The sequence below is a fragment of the Asterias amurensis genome, chromosome 18 (genome assembly GCF_032118995.1).
Source record: "Asterias amurensis chromosome 18, ASM3211899v1".
In the NCBI taxonomy this organism is placed as follows: Eukaryota; Metazoa; Echinodermata; class Asteroidea; order Forcipulatida; family Asteriidae; genus Asterias; species Asterias amurensis.
In genome coordinates, this window is record NC_092665.1 from 15,486,845 (window position 1) to 15,514,664 (window position 27,820).

The 27,820-nt window shown below is 39.8% G+C and overlaps 1 protein-coding gene across 3 annotated transcripts; it reads right to left on the minus strand.

Moving 5' to 3' along the window:
• Positions 1-6,141: 6,141 nt before the first annotated feature.
• Positions 6,142-27,778, minus strand: LOC139950693 (echinoderm microtubule-associated protein-like 2). Of its 3 annotated transcripts, none has more exons than XM_071949484.1 (21): positions 27,350-27,778; positions 17,807-18,640; positions 16,214-16,472; positions 15,543-15,996; positions 15,203-15,352; positions 14,170-14,239; positions 13,482-13,508; positions 13,155-13,256; positions 12,716-12,811; positions 12,487-12,519; positions 11,868-12,011; positions 11,575-11,671; positions 10,969-11,141; positions 10,335-10,472; positions 9,778-9,909; positions 9,225-9,381; positions 8,216-8,313; positions 7,965-8,052; positions 7,705-7,797; positions 7,418-7,548; positions 6,142-7,022 (listed from the first exon to the last, which is right to left on the minus strand). In XM_071949484.1, the coding sequence occupies exons 1-21, from the start codon at positions 27,548-27,550 to the stop codon at positions 6,873-6,875; spliced, it is 3,627 nt and encodes a 1,208-aa protein (XP_071805585.1). In that variant the 5' UTR covers positions 27,551-27,778; the 3' UTR covers positions 6,142-6,872. The 3 variants fall into 3 exon arrangements, with proteins under 3 accessions (XP_071805585.1, XP_071805587.1, XP_071805588.1); XM_071949486.1 differs by lacking the exon at positions 27,350-27,778 and adding an exon at positions 22,183-22,516; XM_071949487.1 differs by lacking the exon at positions 27,350-27,778 and adding an exon at positions 21,939-22,069.
• Between the last annotated feature and the right edge of the window lie 42 nt (positions 27,779-27,820).

Genomic DNA, 27,820 nt, shown 5'->3' on the forward strand with positions numbered 1-27,820 from the left:
GACAGTAGAACAGACAGAGATCAGTTAACATAATTATATGGTCAGTCACCCCAATATGTCTGTGGATCCAATTTCATGGCTCTGCTTTATCGCGGCATAGTGCTCTCATGGCGCCCTGTAGAGCACATTGTATGCCGTAAGCGCCGAATTCTGCGACAAGCAGCGCCAATGACTCTAGGCCCCAGTTCACGAAGCCTGTAGTGTAAGCAAAAACTTGTTGAGCACAAATATTGTTAACAGAAACAGACTACCAGTCCAAATTACACTAAGTATACATTGTTGCAACTGGTGCTCCTCTAGTTTTTTGCTTCGCAATTGCTTAGCAAAGAAATTTGTCAAGCAGATGTTCTGCTTAAAGGAACACGTTGCCTTGGATCGGTCGCGTTGGTCTCTGAAAAGCGTTTGTAACCGTTTGTTATAAAATGCATATGGGTAGAAAGAAGTTGTAAAAGTAGAATACAATGATCAACACAAACATGCCTCGAAATTGCACGGTTTTCCTTGTACATCGTCGACTAACACAGTCTGCCATTTATGGGAGTCACATTTTTGACTCCTATAAACAGCTTTAACAGCTTTATGAAATTGGCTTCAAAGATGGTGAGACTTTTATTTTGACAGAAAATCCGTCCATTTGGATTTTTCTAAAGAAGATAAAGTGCACCTCTCATTGTATGATTTTCCCGCTCACTTTCAGCAACCTATTTTACTTTTGGCTCTCCTGTATAGAAGCCGTCATTCAGTTGCACTTTGACGCATGCAAATACAGCTTTACTCAATAGACGTTGCCACTCACTAATGCCAGAGTTGGTGCAAGAGATTATCAACTTTCGCTTTCATATTAAAGTAAGCGATTTCGCAAAGTAAATAAGCTCTAGAAACAAAATGTAAATCGTGGCCCCCGCCCCTTCTTTATTTCTGGCAGAATGTTAACACTACGTTGTTGGAAACCATCAACTAAGCAAGTGTTAGCGTTTAAAATTGTAGGAGAGCCACGTTTAAATTATATTTTTTTGTATTTTCTACCCACTCTCTCAAAATCTTATGTTGAAACAGATTCCGGGTCAAACTGACCCAGAAACAATTCAGGTTACACGGGACCCGTATCCGGGTCAATTCTAACCCGGTTTATTTTATAATCCATGTATCCTCAGACCGGGTTTGCAATGCATGACGGCCATTAATAATGAGAGTCCCTTTTAAACACTATTAGGTGTGCAATTCCAAGACAATTCAGACGTAAGGCGGTTTAAAAACCACCCACCGTGGGTCATACTGACCCTCAAAATGAGTCAGGTCCCAGATGCGGGTCAATTCGGACCCGGTTTATTTTATAATCCATGTATCCTCAGACCGGGTTTGCAGTGTAATGACGGCTACTAATTATGATAGTCCCTGATTTAAACACTATTGGGATTGCAATTCCAAGACAATTCAGATGTTAAGGCGGTTTAAAAATAAACCGTGCGTGATCTTGGTCACATATTGCAGGTCATACTGTCCCCCAAAATGGGTCAGGTTCCAGATGCAGGTCTATTCTGACCCAGGTTTCTTGTTTTCGGAATACCAGGAAACTGGGTTAACTGTATCATGGTTCTCACTATTGTTTTCATCATCATTGCGAGTGCAATTCCATGAAGACAATTCAGACGTAAGACGGTTTAAAAAAAAACACCCACCACGTGCAAGAGCTCAGTCCACTTCAGTGCGTGATCTTGGGTGGATGAATCTCCTTACGATTTTCTTTTCTCTTTTTTTTTTGCATCTTTAGTAAATAGCATCTTAAGACGAACATTTGAATGAGAAGGGGGTAAATCCAAGACGCCTCCCGAACCTCCTATGTTGGGCCACCAGAGTCGCTTGAGTAGACTAACTGAAGATATTCTCTGCCCCAAATCAAGAAAATCTTGATAAGGCCAAATAACAAAAATATAAGTTGATCGGCCCCTCTCGCAGCCTTTTTTGAGGCCCACCTTTTTCTGTTTTCTTTTTTACTTCGTTTTCAAAATGAATTTTGTTGGTGTTTTTCTTTTTAAACTTACTAATCTTTTAAGAACCTGCAGCGACTGTACACTGAAGAAATGACGGCCAGTTCAAATTTAAAGACACCCTTAAAGGAAATAAAAACTAGTCCGTCATCCTCCTCTTTAAAAAAACACAGACGATCAACTGGTATTTTGTTTTACATGGCCTAGGACACCAGATGTGGTTCTCTGCGATTTCTTTTCCTTCAAGAATTAAGATGAGATGTTGATATCAAAGCTGAAGGTTTCTAAAGTGGGCTTACCTCTAAGATCTCTTTGTTTGATTCTTAATACCGGGATATGAGGAACAATAGGGAATAAGTTTAGATCTCTTGAGCGGATTTTATCCTGTTTTAATATCGGGGATAAATTGGAGAATTGTTTTGGAGGATGAATCGGTTTTTAAAGGAGGAGGATTTAAGGAGGAGTTTGTAAGTCCCTTAAGGCGTCTCAAAATGTTCCTTAAAGACACTGGACACTTTTGGTAATTGTCAAAGACCAGTCTTCTCACTTGGTGTACCTCAACATATACATAAAATAACAAACCTGTGGAAATTTTAGCTCAATTGGACGTCGAAGTTGCAAGAGAATAATGGACGAAGAAAGAAACACCCTTGTCGCACAAGTTGTGTGCTTTTAGATGCTTGATTTCGAGACCTCGTTTCAAAATCTAATTCTGAGGTCTCAAATTCAAATCAAATATTTTAGTGGAAAATTACTACTTTCTCGAAAACTAAGTTACTTCAGAGGGAGCCGTTTCTCACAATGTTTTATACTACCAACAGCTCCCCATTGCTCGTTACCAAGTATGTTTTTATGCTAACAATTATTTTGAGTAATTTCCAATAGTGTCCAGTAGTACCTTTAAAAATCATCTGAGCTTTTCAGGGCATCAGCTCATCCGTTAAGACATTTTTATTGACGACTTTACTTTTTATACACGACAATAAATTAATAGTCGTTCTTATTCATATAATCATTTAAAGGTATCAGAGCTAAGACTCAATGCATCCATGACAGTAATGAGGATAGGGCAGAGATGTTGTCAGCAAAAGAACAGATGGAACGCAATATTGACAAAGTGAGGTATTTAAGGAGACAGTAATGCTCAGACTCTTAGCTCAGGCTAAATCTGCTAGAAAAAGTCACTCATAACATTTAGGAAGATGGAGGCTTACTCTATGCTCATACCAACACATGGCAAACAAACAAAGATCAAAGACATCGTGCAGGCATGATACTTCACGAAGGCAACGAAGGCGATTGCCTCCATGCCCCATAGTCAATGCCATGATGCCCTCTACCAAGGTGAAAATTCCTTGGTTCCATTGCCCTTTCAAGTCGAAGTATACGGGACAAGAATAGCAAGACGGTGAAGAGAATGGAAATTACACGAGGAGGGCTTCATCAAACAATGGAGGAACATAGCCTGATGAGGGGGTTAATCTAGGTTCAGTTTGGCTGAATGTTAAAAACAACAAGACCGAATTCTGGCTTGCTCCACCGTCCATTGGCGTTTTCCAAACCTCGGCTTAAAGGCTCCAGCTCATGGCTCCGCGTTTGATATGTGCACTGCTCCAACATAGACGAGTCACGACGGAGCCCAAAACTGTAAACGGAGCCCAAGCCCTGGTTTGGAAAGGGCCCCCAATCGTCATTAAATACCACACATTTCCTTCGGGGAATAATTTCGTCCTTGCAAAATTAAAATCCACCTTTTACGAATAAGCTCCGAACCACCTCTTTATTTCTGTTAAAAAAAAGAGGAGTGCATTTATCCAACCTCAGACATGGTTTACTTCTAATCACTTTAGTATTGTACTTAGTTATGTCTTTAGAGTGCATTTGGGAGAAGATCATGCCTAAGTAACCATAGTTTAATCGAAAAATTCTGTAGCTTTTTCTTCTCCTTGATTGTGTTTTAGGGTTCTCTTCAAGTCATGATCTCCCGGCCTCCAAGGAAGGAGGGGTCAGGACACATCTCAGGCGTCACCAATTGCCCCCTAAAGAAGGATAATCCCGAATTCAGCTCAGTTTAATCTCGGGCTCTTTTACGGTTATTTTGGCAAAATTAAAAGCAAATTTAAGTGAATGTCGCCCCACCGATGGGGTATCACCTTTTATTGATTTCTGACCAACGGGGCAGGCTTTATACGAACTAACTTCATCGGATACTCGCTACCATCACCATCTTTATAAGAAGTGGGGTTTGGGATAAAAAGTACACAATTTTTGGGAAGGAATTACCTTACCTTTAAACAAAATACTTTCGTCGCCAATCTCCTATTTTTCAGCTTGGCCAGGTTTTTTTAAGAATGGTGTGAAATTGCCCTTTCAGTTGTGCCCAGTTTCATAGAACTGCTTAAACAAACAGTTTTGCTGAACAAATTCTTGCTAAGCAGAAATAGACAGATCACCAGTTAGAAATGGTACATGTGACATGGTATATTGGCTGGTAACCTTAACTCTGGTGAGCAGCTCTGTGAAGTTTGGCCCATGTGATAATCAATCCGTGTGGTATAACTCGCACAGTTTATCCTGCTCTTTTGACTCATGCATCTTCTAAAAAAGGAGTACACTGAGGGAAAAGGGGGGAACAAAAACAGGAGCCAGGAAAAAAATGTGTTAAAACCAAGGTTTAGAGGATTACGTTTCCGAGACACCGGGGTTTTCTCCTTTCAGATGGCATTGCCATCCAATCAGACTTAACGGTCGCAAAGCCGGAAAGACACCGCAAAGTGAATTGGCCGTGATTTGGGCACAATAGACGGCACGATAATGAAGGCGAGAGCCCAAGCTGGAGGGGACTCACGCAGTCGACATTTTTGTCTTTTTTTAAATAAACTACGTGTCCCAGAAGTTACAGGAATATAGCCAAGGGACATCACAAGTTGGAAAACGGGGTTTAGTGGTCTTATGATGAAAAGGGTTACAATTGCCAGGGGTTTTAGCCGTAGACGTTAAGGATTAAGAACTGTTTCTTCCCTTTTCCTCATTTTCACAGAATGCAGTTCGTGTGACTTGCGTGAAAGCTGGTGTTAGATTAGAAGGGAAAACTCCACGGCGTCGAAGATGTAATTTATCCGATCACGTGTTGGGACAGGCTCGCCCTAGGCCTAAAAATATCCCAAGGTATTTGCTTGTAACAGTTAGGGCCTACTTCTTTATTAATAATGGATAAATATGTTCAATTTGAACCAGGAAGAAATAATTATGTTTGTGTTAAGTTTTCTGAGAACCTTTTATCAATATTCATAAAGTTAAGATTCATTTCCTTTAAAATATCATGAACCAAGGGATATTGGGCCTATAACACCAACAATAATTGAGTAACTCTTGGGCATGATATTATAGATGAAAAAATCAGAGACCAAATTTGAAGAATTATTGTAGATTTGGAAGAAAAAAAACCTACAAAATGGGAACCCCGAGTTACCAAGTTGGAACTATATAAACCAAATCCACTATAGTACGTGTGTTTTTGGTGAAAGACGGGATTTGGGGTTCACTATGTGGCGAACCGTTGAAAAACTGATCCCCTTGAAAACGCTGTGACATTTTATTTTTAGTGAAGGTCTGAAATATGTGGTTTTGTCGACAACCCCTTTGAAGAAACTGTTGAGATTTTGGACAAACTATAAACGAGTAGTGTTTTTCCTTGCTTTTCCTTGTGGGCAGCATATATTCTTCCCCCTTTATGGGGCCTCCTTTTTAACGAGCAGTCGCGTGACCGTAAACAAAATATAGACCCTTCCGCCTCGCCTCATCCCTCGGCAGATCGGCAGTTTACAAATCATCGAAGAAAACAAAAGTCAACAATGACCACAACAACCAAATCTTTTTCAGGATTGCAGAGGGGAATTTTCTTTCATTCGGAGGCTAATCTTTACCTAATCTGGCCTTCTTGATGGCAAATGAAATCCGATTATCTAGCTGGGGTTAGTCAATCAAGTCGGCTGCTGGGGAAAATCAATCCAAGAAGATGTTTGCACGTTGGTAGCAAAGAAGGGACGTTAAGAATGAAAAGGGGATAACGAAAGAAAAATAAGGAAGCTTGCTTACATAATTAAGCAGCAGTATGTTTTACTGTTATTCCATTTTGTACAAACTTGCAGTGAAGACAACTGTTATAATCTTTTATGTTATTTTATTGAAATAGCTTGTAGATCACTGTGTAATATTTTTATTGCACGTTTTCTTCGAAAGGCCTCAATTTACAATCCAAATTTAATTAGTTATCCACTCGTTAAATAATATAGACATTTTAAAAATATATCTAATTTACAATTGTTTTGTTAAAATATCCGTTCCTATACTTGATAGGACAGTCGTCGATTATAATTCAGTTAGAAAAGAAGGGCATTTGAGATTCGATTGATTGTGTTTCAAAGTCCAAAGTTTGACGAGTCCTTTGCAGTTTTTGTACTCCTTGTCTTTAGTAAATTATTACATGAAATTATTTAGCAAAAAGAGCTACTCAAATATTTCCCCTCTGTCGAAATAACATAAATCGTTTTCTGCTCTTGTTCCGTTTATTTTTTTGCAAATTAAAGAACTTTGTAACTTTACATGCAGCGCTCTCTGCACCAACCCACCAACCACTTAACCAAGACGATATTATGTGTTGATGCTACCACATGAGGGCGGCAAACATTATCCACGGACACCATTTTTTTGAGAAGATCCTCAGAGAGGGCGCTATTTACTAATATTGGAGTGGGTAGTAAATAATTATGTAATGCTATTTTCTTCCTCCATGGTGTTACGATGATTTTGTAACAAGGGGCGCACTTATGTTTTTCTGCTATCAGTCGAGTGGGGGCGCCCTTGACACTTACAGGTCTCCAACTAATGTGTGTATGGGTTACTCTTTCCCACGATAGACCACTGCATCAGAACGGCGTCTGCTCCGCCTGTAGAGATCAGAAAGCTGTCATTCACAAGGAACCGTGCGCCGGTGACGTGAAAGCTTTGGGCCTTGATGTCAAAGGACGTTGCCTGGAAGACCGAAAAGAAAGATGGTAAGGTCATAGTGCATTGGTACAACTTTATACATTAGATGATGCAGTACCACTCCAAGCTATGTCCGTGCATCCATGATTCTGCGTGGATGGCGCAGATACGCCCTCTATCCTCCTATACTAATCCGCCCGTCATTTGTGCCCTCAAAGTCAGTATTGAGACCCTGTCTCTAGAAACCCTCCATTGGCTAGAGGCAAAACCCTCTCACGGACTTTAATAAGTTTGGTTTACCTGTTCCAGTTATAAGAAATAGTTCTTTGGGCATGCAGTGTGAGTATCCGAGATACTTTTTTTTCATTTAAAATGAACTGCAGATTTCACTGTTTGATTCTAAGGCAGAGCATCAGAGCCCCAGCATTTGAAATACTCACTTTGGTTGACGAGCATGGATATCTGTAGAGTGACAGGCAGCCAAGATTATCCCCAGTTGCAAGCAGGCTGCCCGATCTCGATCGGTCCACTGTGTTCACATCAACACCACTTTCCCTTGCTGGCCAAATTCCTAATTAGGATATAACACCAAACGGACGGTTCAATACTTCTGCTATCTAAATTGCAAATTACCAGGTAAATCCATTGTGTTTGGTTATGTGCGAAAAAGGGAATTAACCTGGTGAGTCTGCTGCCACCTAGCGTTCGAAAGTCTCCAATTGCTTACCTAAGACCGAATAGCCTAGGGTACACGTCTGTGTCTGCCAAGCTACGTTCCGAACCAAGTCGGCTTTTTGTTTCTTCATCTCCGGAACTTCCCCTGAAAAAAGAAGAATCACAATTAAATTAAACAACTCATTAAACTAGATAGACTTTACATTTTGTTTCTCCCACCCCCTACTAACTTAATTGTAAATTTTAACACTTTTTTTTTTAAAACTTTGTTTTGGGTATTGTAAAAAATATCTGGAAAAGGGCGGAACTTACAAAACCTGAGGTCGTAGTTGCCAGAGACGCTCTGCAGGAAATGACCATCCGCTGACCAATCAATTTGCGTTACATAGTTACTGTGACCCTGCGGGGAAGACGGTGTAACATTGAAAAGCATAAGATGCCGTAAAAAAATAGTGTACAGGTTTAGAAACCCATACGAAACATCATCGACGATTGAGTACCCTTATGTGATTATTAAGTGATCGCAAGTTTGAGAGCACAACGAAGAGAGAAAGAATGTTTACTTGGAGAGAGCCGGCTCGGCGGTACACCTGACCGTCATCCAGGACTGAAAACAGGTAGATCTTATGGTCATGAGACCCCATCACCAACATGCTCCCATCTGCAATGAGACAACATGGCATAAAGGGAATAAAATTATTTCCAAGGGATTCAATGAGGACTAATATCTAAACTTGAATCAAGTTATGATGGTATAAAGTTTTTGATTTCTTCTCGCCGTCAAGCCAGCACGGGTTGGGGTTTTTGTTTTGGAGTATTTTGGGCTGAAAACGCATCATTGAAAACTTCTGGGGGTCACTGTGTTGGCAGCAGACTAAAGCCCGGTCCATACTTCCTTCGAACGCAAATGCGACACGAGCTTTGACGTCACATAACTTTTAATGAACAATTATTCAGAAGAGTTGAGATGTTCCCACCTCTTGCGAAAAACAGAGCTGTAACGTCAAATTTCTCAGACGTAAACAGTGGAAAATTGTTTGCTGCCACCTATCGTTCTAAATTTCCCAATTGCCTTCTAGAACGAGACACTATGGGGTTGAAATCATCACCCATCGACTGCTGTCCCAGAGAAATCTGTCCTGGGGTGGATTTCACAAAGGTAGGCCTAACTTAGGACTGAGTCCTAGGCAATGCTAAGAGATAGGACCAGTCCTAAGTTAGGATGAGTTACTGGTCCTAACTTAGGACCGGTCCTATCTCTTAGCATTGCCTAGGACTAGTCCTAAGTTAGGACTACCTTTGTGAAATCCACCCCAGCGGTCGATTTCACAAAGAGTTAGGATTAGTCCTAGGAGATATAAGAAACGTACGGCTAGTCCTAAGTTAGGACGAGTAACTCTTCCCAACTCGAGATAAGACTAGTCTTAACTCTTTGTGAATTCCACCTCCGGAGAAGCTGTCCCCACATGGGAAATTAACATGGGCTGAAAGAGGAGGGTTCAAAAGAGGGCGCTATCAGAAGAAGTTTGTACACAGTGCGCCATAGGGGAACATAATTATTGGTAAACTCACCTGGTGAGAATTTGATCGCGTCCAGCTGCTCACTGCCGACTTGAACGGAGGTTATGTGCGCCCCATCGTATGCGTTTAGAACAGTGAAACGTCCTGAGACGGTCCCGATGGCAAGCACCGTACCAGATGGGTTGAAACCACAGGAAACACACGGTTTCTGAATAAGAAATTTACAAATAATGTTGGGTTAAAAATTAACATCTTATAAATAGTTGCGGTACCCGCTGCTAGCACAAAGGATTCGAACTGATTCTAGTCAACGGGATAGATCAGTGGTCTAGTGTTAGACATCTGCTTTAGCCATGCAAGTCGGGGGTTCGAATCCCATCCCATCCGAGTGATTTGCGTGTGGATTTTTTTTCATAGAACTCGGGAAAGTACATGTACTGAGTATACAGTGTTTAATATACGTCAGTGTATACACATTCTAGTAGTATGACCTTCTTAACCAGAAACTTTCAGACTAAAATACAAAAAATGATGGTTTTATCCTTACCTATCCTGTATTTAAACGGAAAGACTACAAATTACTTTCATACTAAGAATTGTGTACCTCCACTTCTGTCTTCCAGAGGAGTTTGTGTGAATCGGCTTGCCATAGCATGACGATCTGGTCGTGGCCTGCAGTAGCAAAGGCCTGTTCGCAGGGATGGGGAGCAAGCGCCCATAATTCCTGACTGTGACCCTATAATCAACAAAAAAGGTATGAGGAGCAATTAAGACAAAACTCATTTTTAGTAAGAATGTTTTTCAACAAATTGTTTCGACAGTTGAAGCAAACAGTATTGATACACAGGAACATTGGTTTACATTCCACATAATTTGCATAATCATTTTATTCGGATTTGAAACTTTGCATGGTGGAAGTTAAGAGCGGTTGGCGCTGACACCATGTGGATTTTTAGTATTATTGGTTCTTAAAAGAACCGGGGGTTAACGACTTGACGTTTCGATCAGTATGCTCTGATCGTCTTCGGGCATATAGTTTTGCAATGAAACCATAATCTTGAGATAGCTGGTTTTTTTCACTCTATATGAACAATTTATTAATAATAAACCCTCTTAAGACAATAAAATTAGGAAATACACCACTCTATCAATCTTATTTACCTGTAAGATAAAGATGAACTTGGTCTGTAGCGACCCCTCCATGATGTGGTTCCGGGTCGTTCCTAAGACGATCCGGCCGTCTGGGCTTCCGGGATTTAACGGGACAATGGCCCGGATTCCACCTGCACTTTCTGTAAACTACAAATTAAGAGGAAAATTTTACTTCAGAAATTCCTTTTTGGCCCTCGAAACAAAACTTTATTAAGTAACGACTCTGGACTTGGTATAAGCCAAATGCATGAAGTTCCATGAAAAAACCCTACTCGTTTTGTCACCATACCACTCTTGCAAAGAGCCAAACGGCAACACTCTTTTTAGAATGAAAGACCGGTACTTTCAACTCGATTAAGAGTGAAATTCTTTCAATTTCACCCAAAAAGAGTGACAAATACTGACTTCCAGTCTCAAAAGAGCGAAACTGACACCACTCGGACAAGAGAGTGAAGTTTCACTCTTTTGCTTAAAATGAACAAAGCTATTGACGAAATGAGGAGACCGCCAATGTTAATCCAGAGGTCGTTGGTCAGAATCCCACTCTAGTCAATTCTTTGTTCAACCCCAAAATCATTTTAAAATTTACCTAGTCAGTTTCCCTTATGGTTTATAATGATAATATGAAAAAGTCTGAACTTACTAGTCTTTCTATTTTGGCTGATGAATAGCCCTGTAGCGAGTCCCATGCTTGGAGTCTTCGGTCCAGCCCGCCTCCGGAGAGTAAGGTCCCATCCTCAAGCATACAGAGCGAGAAGACGCTCCGCTCGTGAGCGTGTTGTATACAGTACCGAACCCGGAATATATTTTCATGATCTGGAGAAACAACATTCAATTCAATTCAACTGTTTATTCATCATGCCAGAATGGGAAGCATTACCTCGGTTTGCACATAATTTATATAAATAAATATTAAAATGTAAAAAATACACAATACAATAACTTTAAAAACACAATAAAATAAACCGCTAAATGAGAACGAGTTACAATCATTACATTTGGATTATTAAGATTTCAAATCATACTTTAGAAAATGTTATAACATTTGTAGATTTTGTTTAATGCCACTTTGTAACTGAGAAAAGCCTATGTCGTGTTTGTTAAAGAAACACATCTAAAACATAAATCCAGAACGTAAGTCAGGACGTGAAACGATTCGTAAAATGAGACTTAAATTCAAGCGTAAAATTTTATGAAAAGAACGAAAAAATAGTTACGGTTTACTGGGTATAAAATATTTATAAATTACCTTTTTCCCAGACGGATATGTTGCCGTTTGAGTCTCCCGTCAGTACGTCACCTGTGTGTGAGAATTCAACACACGTCACGTACCCTGGCCGCTGACCCTAAGAAACGAAAAATAGTTCGACCAATAATTATGAATTCCATATTCCATCGAAGTGGGTTGCAAAGATTTCAGTAGCCCACAGGGCGAGTTGAGAAGTTGTGCTGACAAGCCCGTAGCATGTTGTACTGCACAATGTTACGCAGGGCTAATGTTAAGGTTGAACACTGATGATGCCTCATTCTCTAAAAACTTACATCAAAGTTCCCGCTCTTTTTGTCGCGGATTATTTTCTTGTGAACCAAGTTCCAGAAGAAGAGGTGTTGCCTCCCAGCGGTGACGATGATGCTGTCGTCGAAAGGATGAAATACTCCAACCACTACAGCGTCTGTCCCAGATGTCTAAAACAATGAAATAAATCATTTAATTAAAAACATGGAAATTGATTAACAACTATTTTTCGTTGGTTAGAGTCCAACCCAGGGCCTGTGGATTCCTTCCCACATGACTTGGATAGTATTGAGTATAGCTTACAGTGCTCATCACATCTCGGTTCAATTCCGAAAATCAAGATAGAATTCTTAACGCCCATCATATTCAATTATTGCATTTATGATGAATTTTCAGGCGACAGTTCTATTTTTATTTGTCGTAAATAACTCTCTTTATATGAGTTGTGGTGGTTCTGAGAAGGACCGGTGGTTTAACAACTCGACATTTCGAACAGGATGCTCTGATCGTCTTCAGGAGAATGCTGGTGATTGTGTGCTGCTTGACATTTTTTGAAATGATAATTATAAAACTTAAGACGATTGTGTGTTTTTTGTCAAAGTTTAAACTTTGTGACGAGATTGATTTCTGTGAAATAATATCTACCTGTGAGGTTGCAGCATCGTAGAGTGTGTACTCCTAAATGGCAAGAAAACAAGAGAGAATACATTGTGGTTATGGCTTTTGGATATGGCTGAAACTTTAAACATGTTCACAATATTGTCCGAAATGTCAAAAAAACAAAAACAAAAACAAGATGACTGCATTAGAAAAAACAAATTTAAAACAACACGACTTCTTTTTGATTAATTCTAACTTGGGCATAGATACTTACTTTGGATTTGGCAAGTAAGGCATCGTCATTCCATTCCCATACACTGAGCACGTGATGACTGCCTTGTTCGACCGCAAGCAGCCATTCACCGTTGTTCTGAAAGTGAAAGATACAATTACTCAATCAAAGTCATTTAAAAGCGCCAAAATCAAAAGTTTGTTCTAAGGCGCTGAGGCATAGATAAATAGTTGGTAAGCTTGTTGGAACAGGTGTAATTATGAGCTTTAATGAATGTCTTGAAATTGAATGAGGTAAGTGGGCCTATGTACAGGAAACTTATTCCACACCTTGTGGCCATAAACGGAAGTTTCAATTCGTATATGGGTTTAGTTTTGCATTTGGGCTGGGATGAGTGATGTATTCAGTTCATGCAACTGTTTTTAAAGATGGGATTCGATTGTGAAATAAAGGAAATGGCGACCGTTAATGTTAGCTTTACCTCGTTTGAGAAGCTGAGACAAGCGATACCAGCTTCGAAGAACTCCAGTCCCAGAATGGCGTGGGTGTGGAGAGAATCCACCTCCCATACTCGTACGTGAGCCTGCAAATAAAATAAAAGTATCATAACAATACAAACAGATAATTGCGGTTAAGACAGGTTAAAAGCGCCCTCCTGTGGTCAAAATACGGTCAATACTTGTTACTAAACCTGGAGACGTCGCGTTTTGAAAACGACGTTTCTACCTGTTTGATAGTTTATGTGTCTTCAGCAAAATAACCTTCATTGAAAAAAATTAAACTTTAAATAGATAAAGATGTTACTTACCGAATGACACATGGCAATATCTTGTGGCTGAAATGAATAAAGGTAAACAAAAGTGGTCTTAGGTTCTGCTTTTGAGAGTGTCTGAAACTCAACAACTTTCTGCTAAGCAAACATGAGCAGGATACCAGTCACTGATTGTACATAATACATGTACAGTAACCAGCTAGTAACCTTATTATGGTATACATATTTGTGTTGTGCTTAGCTGTTTTTGTTTTGCTTAAGCAGCTCTATGAAATTGGGCCCAGACCATTACAGTGTGCATCTAAATTATTGATGAGTGTGTCCCGCGCGGACTTTCCGCTTCGGGTCGTGTCAATAAGAGTGGACTTGCGGTTCACCATTAATGACTGTCTCCATAGAATAGGTCTGTGAACTTATGTGATCTAATATTGTTGCCATCGACTCAGAGATGTTTTATTCATAAGGGAATAAATTTTTATGATGGGCTATATAGCAGTTTCACTACATTGAGGCAGCTTGCTTGAGGTTAAGTTCGAAGTATTTTAAGTACTGTAATAGGCAACATGGGTAATTACACAAGACCAGTATACTTAAAATTTTGTCGTTGTAGGGGTCTGGTTGTGTACATGGTCTGGTTGTGTCTGGTTGTGTATACACAATACATTTTTTATACAAAATATGGCTAAAGATTTTTAAAAACAGTTTTGTTAAAATAAATACTTACAGTTGTTTCGGGCAGTTGTCCTGCGAGTTGTCCAGTTGCGACGTGAGTACCATTGGGGTGTACGGCAATACTGCATACAGAGATAAATGGTTTAAAGGCAGTGGACACTATTGGTAATTACTCAAAATAATTATTAGCATAAAACCTTACTTGGTAACGAGTAATGGGGAGAGGGTGGTGGTATAAAACATTGTGAGAAACGGCTCCCTCTGAAGTGCCATAGTTTTTTTTGAGAAAGAAGTAATTTTCCACGAATTTGATTTCGAGACCTCAGATTTAGAACTTGAGGTCTCGAAATCAACCATCTAAACGCACACAACTTCGTGTGACAAGGGTGTTTTTGTCTTTCATCTCGCAACTTCGATGGCCGATTGAGCTCAAATTTTCAAAGGTTTGTTATTTTATGCATATGTTGAGATTCACCAACTGTGAAGGCTAGTCTTTGACAATTACCAATAGTGTCCACTGTCTTTAAGGTTAGATTTGGGTTCGTTTCTATGGCCTTTGGGGTACAGGGCAGCTTTTTACAGGCAGCTTGGAGGCACTTTAAATGCACAAGGAGCACTTCGGCAACACACGAGACATTATTCTAGCTGTCACTCACTATCCTTAAGAAATAATGAGAACACTGAACTGTGAATGGACATTCTTATTTTGAGATTGCCTAAAACTGGTTGCATGCAATTGATTTGGGGCACAGGGCAATTTGTTCAGACATTATTTTTATAAGCCAACAGACTGCACTGCATGCCGTCGAAAACACTTAAGAGAGATTCTTCAGACTGTAGGTTCGATGTAGAGTATGAAGTCTCGAATCTCATTTTTGCTTTTTTTGCCTTCCCTCTTGCAACTTCGACGACCAACTAAGCTCAAATTTTCACATGTGTGTTATTTTATGCATAATATGTTGAGATACACCAAGTGAGAAGACTGGTCTTTGACAATTACCAATAGTGCCCAGTGCCTTTAAGAGGTAATTTGTCAACAAATTGTAAAAAAAAAAGTAACAGTCCCCAATGCGGGCCCCTCGTACCTCTGTATGTCCTCATTGTGACCCGTGTAGTGCCTCTGCCTGTCGGCATCCTTGTCATAGAGCACGGCCACTGCGCCTACGTAGTACAGCAGTTCACCGGACGGCACAACAAACAGGTTGTTCCGGTGGTCGAACCCTCGGTAACCATAGCTGAGAGGTTTTAGTTAAAGAAACACCGGGAATGAGGTTGTACTGAATGACAGGGGATCGAACTAATTGGGAGGGTATAACATTCGTTATTATTTGACCCTCCCCTGGGATTAAAGTAGAGCCTAATTTTGTGGAACTGCTTAAGCAGGATACTGAGTAAAGATATAAACTTAAGACATTAAAAGGATACACCCAGTCCAGCTTGAGTCGTTTATTCGGAGCTGTGTCTCGATTCACTTGCCTCGGGTCGACATTTGACGGCGATAGAAACTGCCTCGTCTGACCGTGAATATCGATAGTAATTGGCGGGGCGAGACCGACTCTCCTCTCCCCTGAATCCCTCAGTCCGGGGCCCGCTGCTCCGTTCGTTACCCGGGTCGGCTGCTCCTCCAGGAAACCATCATCTATCTTTAAATCCGGCTGAAGCCTCTGTCGCTGCCTCAGATCGTACCTCTGCTTTGGCTCAGTGACCTCCATGGGTACAATCTCCGGGTAAGTGGTCTTCTTGCGGTGAATCTTCTGCCGATCAGGAGGTGGGTTTGACCCGTCGCTGCTGCCGAAGGCTCGGCGAGGTTTCATCGGTGGTAGACGGGGGCTGCCTTCTAGGGATGAACGGGGACTGGCGGACTCGTCGGCGTTGTAAACTACAAAACAGAAGTAGACCACATTTTTAACCAAATAACTTTACAAAATGATACCTACGAGATTCTTACTACATGTTGAGATGTTGTCACGCTAAAGTGTACTTGTGACATGCTTTTTTGGCTGGTAACCATGTTCTGGTAAGCTATTTTTTGTGCTTTAAGCAGCTGTATGGAATTATGGGCCCAGTTTATCATCATACCAACGACCGAAACTCACCATCTTGACTGACATTGTCCGCGCCTCCTTTCCCCTTCACCTTTCGGTTCATCTTCCGTTTGTGCCACGTCGTGTATTTCCCGCCCTTTTTCCGGTCACTTTCGTCACCGACACCCAATGCGAAGCGCCCTCTACCGTCCGAGTCGGCCTCTGTGCTGGAGTCGCTAAAACTGGTTGTTTTCTTCAGCGGTTCCAGGCCGCACGCGATGAACTTGTCGTGGTTCTTAAAGTCACGGAAAAGCTGAGTAAAACTCAGAACCTTAGAGAAGAAAACATCAAATTATTATAATTCTTGAAGGAAGATGGTAAAATCATTGGTATAGGTGTAGTGAAATAACGTGTAGTTGCATGTCTTGACTCGTTTTTGCCGAATTTCTTTTTTTTCTGTTTTCTCTCTGAACGTAATGGACAGATGATCTTTTATTTCAAAACGGAAAAATGCAAAATCTTTCGCTATGCACAGAATACATGCAACACAAAGTTGTTATACTTGCATAGTTATTGTTCTGTAGTTTTAGTCCTATAATGTTTTGTTACAATTATATTGCTGTTTTCAATACATATCATCCTCAAGCCCTGATGTTGGATTCTGCATTTACTCTCATTAAACTTCAGAAGTTATTATGCATTATAAATGTGTTTACCGTATACGCATATTCTTGTAATTTTGACTGATCAAGGCTGTTGTAAATGACATGGTATTCGTTTATGACTCTATCCATATGCTCAGATTATTATTATCCATATCATATATCGCAAATAGATTGTAGCATTAATGTTTAACCACTCCGTCCGGTTATAGACTCGATGACAGATGCGTTATGAATAAAACATCCCATTTATACTCTAGACAAACAAGTGGCATGGCCATGGTTTTCAGTTAATCAATTAATTAGTCTTCGTGCAAGACTTTCTTGTTGAGTTGGAGCGGGGGAATCACTATAGTTGCGGAGTGATACTGAACATTCACATCTTGTGTCAAGACTATGATCAACTAGAACTGTGCGTGGGTTTGTTGACAACCGGTAGTCAACCATTGCTGCGCAACCAGGTAAAATAAAACCCTGTACAATTCATGCAGTCAGGTATAATCGGAATAGGTCACAAAGGAAATACACCTGTGTTTATTCACCGTGAATGGGTCTGATTATGTGAATATTTGATATTGTCACCCATGAGCCAAATATGTTTTTTGTTTACTGTAAAAAAAACCTGTAATGTAAATAATGGAAGCTGTAAAGGGACAAGGGAAGCTGGTGCACTTTGTCACTGCATCGGTCAATGGGGTTTTATATGAGTTGTTAAGGTAAACAGACTTGGGAAAATAAGTCAGCTATTAATGTACTCCGACTAACTAATGGGGACGCTAGGTGGCAGCAGAGTGACCAGGTAAATTAATTGCTCTCGGAAATATGCGCATGCTTAGAACTTCATGAACAGTAGTGACACTGCTATTTGGTTTTCAGCTACTCATTTTCAAAATGAACTATTTTATTATAGTTGTCACAAGGAGTTATTTTAACTTTCTATTACTCCCCCCCCCCCCCTCAAAAACACTTCAATAGAAGTAATGAAACATCTGAATCAACTTACAGCTTCCTCTGTCCTCCATGTGTAGAGCTGCTTGATTGGCGGGCTACTCATGACGATTGCCGGCGTCATGTCACGAAGAACCTGCTCAAAACTCTGTGTTGTCTTCGGGTTGAGGAGGATGGAGGCTCGGCTGGCCGGATGTGTGTTACTGATGATCACGACTACCCTGGGCTTAGCGTGCTGACCCACCGTAGGGTCAATGGCAAGGATGGAGTTCACATTCGTGTTATACGGGACGTACTGTGCCATTGCCGGCACCAGCGGGTCACCTCCGACTTTATCGAGCGTTTCATGCCAGCGACGAGAGGCCTCGGATTGGAACAACTCCAAGTCTGACCCTCGGACTCCCACACTGGGTTTGCGGTTCTGCCAGTGCTTGTTGGCGTGCTCTACCCTACCATACGGCACGTTCCGTGAGAACTGACCGCTGGCGCAGACATACGCCCTGCCGTCTACAAGCTCGGCAATGCTGCCGACTTGATCGCCTCCCAGACCGTAGACGTATCGCACGCCGTAAGGAAGGTGGATCTTCTCTGCGAGGTACTTCAGCAGGGTGTCCCACTGCCGAAAGTTGCGCTGATTGACCGGTAGCGTCACGCCCTTGAAGTGCTTGTCTCCGTTACGATAGAAGGTGACCACTTTGGTGGTGAACCTACCCTCTTGTAAGGGAGGTTTTGTGGGTGCTGTGGGCTGGTAGCGTATCATGGTATCGACATTGTAGCGGGGGAGTGTTGGTGGGACGTCGAGCTCCTCCAGACGGCGGTAGTCGTCCTCTAGACCGGCTCGGAGGTCCGGGAGACCCCGTCTTGGGTCATCGTATTCATCCGCTGACCGCTGTGTGAATGCAAATACAAGTCAGAAATTAAATATCCAAATACCAAAAATCAATTATCAGTATTGGTATATCATTGATGGTGTATGTTGTTGTTGTCGTTAATTGACTGTCTATATCATAATCATAGCAACGCATTTTTGAAGATTTGTCTGGAGGGGAAAGATGCTCTGAATATCTTCAAACTAACACTCGGCTGTAGTGTTTTTTTGTTTTGTTTTTCATTTGTAAATTGTAAAACCTTTCGTACATTGAAGCGATGTGGGCCTTTGGACTTCCCGTTAATGTAATATTAATAACCAGATTATATGATTGATGTGTTTTGTGTCCACTTTGTGTGAGGACTAGTTTCTTGTGGACATGGTTCTCGATTCAGCTTCTCTGAAGGAATGACACTCACGCGCTAGAGTTTTAACAATATTATTGATGCGCTAGACTTGCATGTATAATAGGCCCTTTTCGAAACTACGGTTTTGGCTTTGGATTCGGGTCAGGCTAGCTTGGCCCGCGATTGTTAGGCCAAATTGCGTGTACTTTGCGTACGTTCTCATGGCTTCATACGAGATAAGGGAGCCCGAAGCCGTGGATTCGAAAAGGTCCATACAGACCAATTTCACAATTGTCACTAACTACCAGAACAGTTCAACTGTTTTTTCAGTAAGCCCGTAACATAGAGCATTAATTGGGTACTTTGTATGTTTGTGTCTGGCTCAGCAGCGTGGCTTTATCGTCCAGTCGATGAGATCGACTACATTGCATGACGTAGGATATCGATTATCGGGGTCGTTGTCCCACTCTCACCTGTGGGATCATATGTTATTTCTTTCTTTGAGACGGTCTGCAATTGCTTCTTTTCATTTTTCACACCTTTTCCTTTTAATTTTAATTTTGAAGTTTGCATGATAGATAGACAGATAGTTATTTTATTGTTTGTTACACTCGTGGACAATGGCCAATTTACAATAAAAATATCAATTTATACAAAGATAGTTTACATATATACAAAACATACAGTAGGGCCTATATCGCCATTGAAAGCAACATTAAAATATTTCAAGTGACATTTAAATAAAAACAAACACACACACATAAAAGCAACTACCTGTTAACAAAATAAGGCATGACGAAATTATGATATTTTGTGAATCTTGTTTATAAATTTGGTTTGCGGTAATACCACGTGTATATCCACTTGCTATGTTGTTTTAAGAACTTGACTTTCGATATTTTCCACTAGATTTGTCAGAATTCTGGAAACGTTTCAGCTCTGATAAGACCTGTCCTGGCTTTTAACTACTACTTTGGGCAGAAAATATGAAATCAGCTGAGCCTATAGAACTCATTAACTCAATTTCACGATAGCCTCATTCCCCCTCTAAACACTGTTCCCATGGCGACCAAGTGCGGTTAAACAACGTCGTATATACTAAAATAACCATTTCCAATTTCAGATTTTACGAGGGGGCACGGCATCACTAAATTTGTAACCAGAAGTAATAAATGAAGCGTGAATTAGCATAAAGATGTTTGTTTGTGTTGCCATGTATTCATGCCAAACAGAATATACAACACCTGTCGCCAACGAGGGTTTGACGTAACTCTATATTCAGTGGATTTGTAGTCATGGCTAACTATTATATTAATTTCTATAAAGAAGAAAGTCATTGTGGACATTAGGGAACTATATAAAGACAACCTTGGAATTATCGTATTGCCTTGATTTGTTTAGAAATAATTTTACATGATTGATGTGTTCATGATCGGTGGTGTTAAAAACATTATTGTTACATTTTAGTCTGAAAGTTTACTGGTTAAAAGTTCAATGTCATACTATAGAAAATTGTCTTCTGTGGAAATGTTTCCCTCTGAAACGAAGTCACAATTGAGAGAACTATCTGTAAAGCTTTTTAAAAACGCATCATGCATTCAATTCATTTCAATTCAAAAACTGTATTCATCCTTAAAATAGACTATTACAAAATGCATCTGATTTCAGTTGTAACAACCAACTAAAGGAAATGTTGTTTACAGCATGCTACAAATATTGTCAATGCTACAAATATTGTCCTTGTTTTTTCTCTATTTTCTCCTTGGCGCACACAAAGGATTAAGCCCAAATTTTCACAGGTACGGCGGTTATTTCATAATAAATGGCTGATCACACAAAATACGAACACTGTCTGTGACTTTTAATTGTCAGCTCTTTATGCATAACGGTTGAGCACACATCTGTGACTATTTTATTTGCTCTTCCAATCTTGTAAACAAAATCTTTTAGCCGTGAAGGAAATCAATGGAATGCTTGAAGGATACCCTGCGTGGTTTAAAATTTACCCTTTAACAAGAACGAGTATATTTGTTGGAAATTTGAGATACAAAATGTCGTTCGGTTTGTAACAGTTTACTAATTTGTATGCATTTTTATGACAAAATGTTTTCGCCACTGTCAGGTAATATGTGCCGAAATAGCTCAGTTGGGAGAGCGTCAGACTGAAGATCTGAAGGTCCCTGGTTCAAATCCCCGGAGAACTCGCATGAGTTCTGAATTGTCCCGGGTTTCGGCAAATCGTTTTTTTTTTTTTACACATTTATTTTTATTGTAGATTGTGCTTTGGTTTTTTAACATAACAACATCAACAAGTTCAAGGTTCATTAAGTTAAAAAATCCTTTTAAAACACTTTCAGTTTCCTGCAGATTAACTCGGTTCATTTATTCAACTAGTTCAACTTAGGTTGGCAGATACACTGGGACGACAGTAGCGTACTGCCCTCCTGATAGTTACTGTAATTATACTACAATGTGTATCTGCCGAAATAGCTCAGTTGGGAGAGCGTCAGACTGAAGATCTGAAGGTCCCTGGTTCAAATCCCCGGAGAACTCGCATGAGTTCTGAATTGTCCCGGGTTTCGGCAAATGTTTTTTTTCCGGCAAATGTTTTTTATTTTTTTATTCCTATATCTCCAACAGTTGCTTCATTCTCTGAAATAGTACTCAGATTTTTAGCTACACATTATAAGATTATAATTTTAAATTAAATTAGTTTTACTTGTTCTTCTTCCTCCTTTTCATGAAAATACCTTCTCTGGCTCTAAGAAAACGTTTACGGAGGATTTCTTCTGCAAGCACATTTTTTTCTCAAAAACAGTAACATTTCTCAAAGACTGAGTCCAAGATGAGTTTTCAGGCCACTAATTTCCTAGCTTTTAGAAAAAAAATGCATTAAATAAAATCTCTGAACCGATTGCACAATTTGTTTGTTTAACCCTACCTCCATGGTTTAACTATCTATCGGTTCCTACCTGTATCACATCATGAGTATAGTACCGCTTGTACTTATATAGTGACAATAATGCGTTGAAAATGTCCAGTAATACAGGAGACCAGAGCTATTTCCTGCTCAGTCTCGGTTTGGTTACAGTGTGAATGAATGAGTGAAGACAAGATGGCTGCGTAAAGATTGTATAGCTGAGGAGTAGCTAACCAATTTATTGGTAAAGTGTTTCGCGAATTTTTTTTTTACATTAATCTATAACAACGACTTACCCCTTGTTGATCAATTTGATAATGTCCACACTGGGTAGGTGTAGAAATAACAACACTGGTTCTAATGGTTCATTCCATGGCTTGTTTAGTAGGCTATACCCTCTATATCACTCGATTATCTCTCCGGTACGCGTGTCGTTTCCAAGCAATGGAAATATTAAGAAATACCCAATGTTTTTTTGTTTCTACGCGGGGGTGTGGACTTTGTAACACGCAGGTAGTTTACCTACGGAAGCCTGGACGTGCCACGAGTTCAGTCTGTGGCTACGACACCGTGATTTTCTGGCGAGGTTTCTGCTTGAATTGTTGGCGTTGACTGATGGTTTTTCTCGCTGTGTCTGGCATGAGTTGTATAGTACAGCTAATTAACTAGCGTTTAGACACGAGTGCTACATTTTCTGTCATGATTTGCGTTGTACACTGACGTCAATGGTCTTTATTCAAGTGTTGCGCGCGCAGTTGCAATCCGTCTGCAGTAGGCCTACACGTTTAATTGCATCGCCCTCGCGCTCCACTTTTGGCCCGACAAAAGGAAATCTTTGTTTGTGGTTTCAAATCTCCCAGAAAATCAATTTGGTTTTTCAATCAATCGTGGATCTCGCATCAACGTGCCAGTCACTTGGATGAGATATTCCTGTGAGAGATTAAATAAGATTGTTTTAACTTGTGTGTTATTTTATTCGAGAACTGTTTGTTTTTTACTTGTGTATTATTTTATTCAAGAATAACACCTTAGTGTGAATAGTAGATAATTTGATTTGGTGACACCACACACTCAAACAAACTTCCACAACTCTCTGGAAATGGATCAGAAAGGCGATCAATACCAGGCTGTACATCGGAAAAGAAAAAAAAGTAATTCTAGATCGATTTCAATTTTTAAAAGGCACAGTATACCTTCACTAGTTGTCCGTTTGCCCAAAATCAATTACGGTACCGAGTACAATGATAACAACAAACAATGCTTTGCGCAAACAGCGGGTTGATTTCGTCGGTTGCTGTGCTCCGTTTCGACCGTACACTCACTCCCCTCGGCAGCCCAGTGTCGAGTTTGTTGGAAGCAAACACACAAACAAACAAAACAGTTTCAACAAATCAAGAGTGTAAACCATCCAAAGAGATTTATGCTTGGAATCTCCCACTTAGATTGAACAGAGACAGTGTAAGCTGAAAACGTGAACCCTAAACACAATAAAAATTACCTTTGAAAGCTTCAGCTAAATACAGTTTCTTGTTTGGGAAACAGTAACACAAAATGCCACAATATTTTCACGAGGAATGTCAAATCCGCACCCAACGTTTTAGCGAGGTGACGTGGATACCAACCGCATCTTCGCCTGCATCATTCACAAACGGACAACAGGAAAATTTGAATGTCCAAAACTTGCCTTGAGGTGAGTTTTGGGGGTTCAGATTTGCATTTCAGTTGAGATACTGCTTGCCACCATTACCATCTTTATAACAAGTAAACTTTCAGTTCAGATAAAAATGACACCATTTTGTCGGGACATTACCAAACATTTAATATGACACTTCCATTTAGTAATTACTGGTCCCTGTTCGCATCCCGTATACTCTGTTTATTGTTTTGATGTATTTTGTATTCTAGTTTTGTCTGGTTTTATATTATTTGTCTGCTCTGTCTGTCCAACAGGGAAAAATTCAAAAGCATTAGGCTCAGTATTTCCCTATACACGCTGGTAAGATGTATACATTATTGATTAAGATCTTTCTCAATGCATAATGTATGATATATAATGTAGTATAATGTTGTGTTAACTCTGAAAAGCTATAGTCTTCCATACTCTGTGAGTGTAATGTCAATAACTGTCAAAATAATATTTGCAAATAATATTTAAACCCTTGGCAGAGTCCGTCTGAACGAAGACATCATACTAGATCTACGTCTTGTAATTTGCACTGGTCAACCCAAGGTCTATTCCCCCAGACATGATGGGCAATTACTCATTCTCGAGGACAGGACGAGACTTGGAATTATCGATCCTCGCGAGACTTAGGTCACCTGATGAGCTCTACAAATTACAGGTGTTTGTCAATAGAGGGCGCTATTAATCACTGGCCTTCTGTTTTGTCACCTCCCATCAGTCAGATTTAAATATTAAAGCCAACAATCTATTTGTCTCGTGTGTATTGTCTCTTGATTAATTTCGGGGATGGGCAATGTTTAATAATAATTTTTGTATTACAATGATAATACTCATTGGTGTTGTAAACCTGTAAACCTGTAAATCTTTGACTCACTATTATTATTGCCAAGAGGCATAAGTTGTACTGTTGTGGCTGTTTATAAATACATCTTTGATGCTGACTGACTATCGTACTTTAATTTTGAGGGGGTTTTCCTGGTTAAAATAATCAATAGTTTCTTTCGAAAACTCACTTGTATATTTACGTTTTATCAAAACAAGAATTTACTGTTCTAAAATTCGCAATGAACATTTGATTTGGTTAAAATACATTTTGGAAGACAACGTCGTTCTGAACGTGTTTCTGGTCTTTTTTTGTACTTGTTGACGTGATTTTTAATTAAATATTTTAATAGCTGATAAAAACTAATTCCCAACATAATAACTCTCTGTGTAAACGTCACGTGATCAAAGCTACAAAACAAACATGCATTTTAATAGATAGACATTATTTCATCAGGGATAAAGAATATATATATTTTTTTTAAGTTTTTAAATTGTATACAATTAATAATCTTTATTATCCCGAAGCAAATTTGACAGTAGGCCTACCCGCTGCAGTACCCGCTGCTATCGCTGCTAAAATAACAGCCTCTAGCTATCGGGCAATCTCGGTGTTCTAGTTGGTATGACACTGCTCTAGAATTACAAAGGTCGTGGGTTCGAATCCAACCCGAGTAAATATGCCTGGTTTCTTTTTTTCACAGAGCTCGGGAAAGTACTGAGTAAACAGTGCTAACACATCGGTGTATATGGGTAAAAACCAAAATTAATACCTATTCATTTATTATTCTCTGTACCAAATCAATGTGACTTACCATGTGTCTTCAATGCATGCACAAATCTCAACTCACGACTGAAGACAACATCGACACCCACGCGTTATGAAAACACAGAGAGGCAGCAGGGAACATACAAACCCCTTCGATTTATTAGAACGGTGTTGGTTTCCATGGCAACATATAAACCATCTCACAACAATGCTTTATTGTGGCCCCCAAAAATAGCTTTTTAACAAGAGGAAATGAGGAGGTAACATGGTGTACCGTTTCTGACATTAAATAGCAAGAAAATAAATATTATAATCTCATGAAAAAAACTGCTGGTATTTTTTCTATTTCCAGCAGGCACAGACTCGCAGATTGAGATGATAAAAACATGGAAATCTCTGACTGGAAAGTGGAGTAATTCACACGTATCCATGTGGGTTTTTAATATCGATTTGATGACGTCACTGTAGCTGTAAGTAGCATTATCAAAACCTGCTTCGTGATATATTATTAGGAGGCAGTTGCAAGCTCAGTGGAAGAAAACAAAAACATCTTAGATGCCATGTTTGGTTTTTATTAACATTGCACCTCTCAAAATATGTTCCGCTGTTGTTTTTATAACTCTTCAATTTATTTAACATATGAACCAAAACAATGTACAGTCACTGTAGTTTCTTGCCTGCCGGGAAATACCCTGGAATGCATAACATCACTATTTTTTTGAAAACAAGAGTTACGTGAGTGACACACTTTCCCGCCCAAAGTTCGCTTGAATTTTCATCTCGCGGTCTCACGGATTTCATGGTCGTCTATATCAATAGCGTTGCCACACGGGGTTCATTTTAAGCGTGACAGCTTTCCAGCGAAGCAATAAAAGCTCCATGGTTACTTAAAACCAGTTAATTTAAAAATCGGTCGATATTTAGCGACCACAATAATCAGTTTGTATTTTGATATTGACGGAAGGTTGGTGTGTTCAGAGAGCGAGGTGTATAGGCGACTGGATAATAAAGAGACTGTGATATAAAATGGATCTAATGCCACCGTTTAATTTGTGTTGAAAGATTTGAACGAGCGACGGAGAGTTGTTGGTAGTATATTGTGAGAAACGGGTCCCTCTGAAAAACGTAGTTTTTGAGAAAAGTGTATTTTCTCACACGGCATGAAGTCTCTTATTAGGCATTTGAAAGCACACAAAGTATAATGCAACAAGGGTGTTTTTTTCTTTCATTATTCTCTTGCAACTTCGTTGACCAAGTGGGTCAAAAGTTCCACAGATTTATTGTTTAATGGATAATGTTTGGATACACCTAGTGTGAATAATGGTCTTTGACATTTACTAAAGGTGTCCAGTGCCTTTAACGTGCATGTGTATACTGTGTCACATACTGGTATAAGTAGGCCTCTGCTGGCCCTGACCGCTCCTTCGCTAATTTAGTTCGTGTTATAAAATGGCCGTGTGATCGTGAGCAATTAGGGTTTTTTCTCATTTCATGGCAGCCTTTCATTTCAAGACTGACTGTACGGAAGCTTTGAAGGGAAACTGGGAGAGAACACAAGAAAGTGACATAATTATGACTTTGACTTAAAGGCAGTGGACACTATCGGTTATTTCTCAAAATAATTATTAGTATAAAACCTTTCTTGTTAACGATATTGGGAGAGGTTGATGGAATAAAACATTGTGAGAAACGGCTCTCTCTGAAGTAATGTAGTTTTCGAGAGTAATTTTCCACGAATTTGATTTCGAGACCTCAGATTTAGAATTTGAGGTCTCGAAAAATCAAGCATCTGAAAGCAAACAACTTCGTTTGATAAGGGCGTGTTTTCTTTCATTATTATCTCGCAACTTCGACGACCGATTGAGCTCAAATTTTCACAGGTTACTTATTTTATGCATATGTTGAGATACACCAACTGTGAAGGCTAGTCTGTGACAATTACCAATAGTGTCTAGTGTCTTTAATAGAAATGACTTAGTACAGGTCATATTTATTATGAAAAGTCTCATGGAATAAGCATAAAGAAGCAATAAAAATTGACTTATACCAAATACATATTAAGATATAGGTCTAGCTCATATGTACAACTAATTGTAAAAACTAATTGTTTTACCCATTCTCAAAATGTAAAGTATTTCAAGCAAAATGTTTTGTTTTCTTTAAACACCCTTTTAATCTATCAACATACCCATCCTCTTGATGGTGAATCTCTCTCCTCGTCGCTAGATGTTATCGAGTACCGGGAAGACACCATATCATCCGGACGATACGCCGGGGCGACCGGGGACAGCTTGAACCTTCGACGGCTTGGCGAGTTGCTCTTCGCCCTGCCTCGGACTTCCTCCGGAACTTCCAACATATTTCTGGGGTTTCGTCCCCCAGACGCCATTTTGTTTTATAACGTTTTTTGGAGTCCAGTTTTATTTGTGTGTTAACTGCAGCAAGACGGTTTTTAGTTGACAATTTGCAAAACCAGGTGCACACAATAATAGTCAGATTATGAGAAGAGTGGTTTTTGGTTGTTGTTGTTGTTGTTGTTGTTGTTTTTTCTTCTTTCAGTTAGGCCCTAATCATCCGAAAGTCTCGGGAATTAATATAAAAAAAGGTAAACGTCCGCAGTGTGTCAATGGTAGCCATACTTGTTAACAACTTCGATTTT

Excerpts from the sequence above, each read along its gene's own strand:
- LOC139950693 (XM_071949484.1), bottom strand. The coding sequence starts at position 27,550 with ATGGCGTCTGGGGGACGAAACCCCAGAAATATGTTGGAAGTTCCGGAG. Across the intron at positions 15,997-16,213 it reads GGACAATGTCAGTCAAGATG|TTTACAACGCCGACGAGTCC; the intron begins GTGAGTTTCGGT and ends TCTGTTTTGTAG. Across the intron at positions 7,798-7,964 it reads CAACTACGACCTCAGGTTTT|GGGAAGTTCCGGAGATGAAG; the intron begins GTAAGTTCCGCC and ends TTCTTTTTTCAG.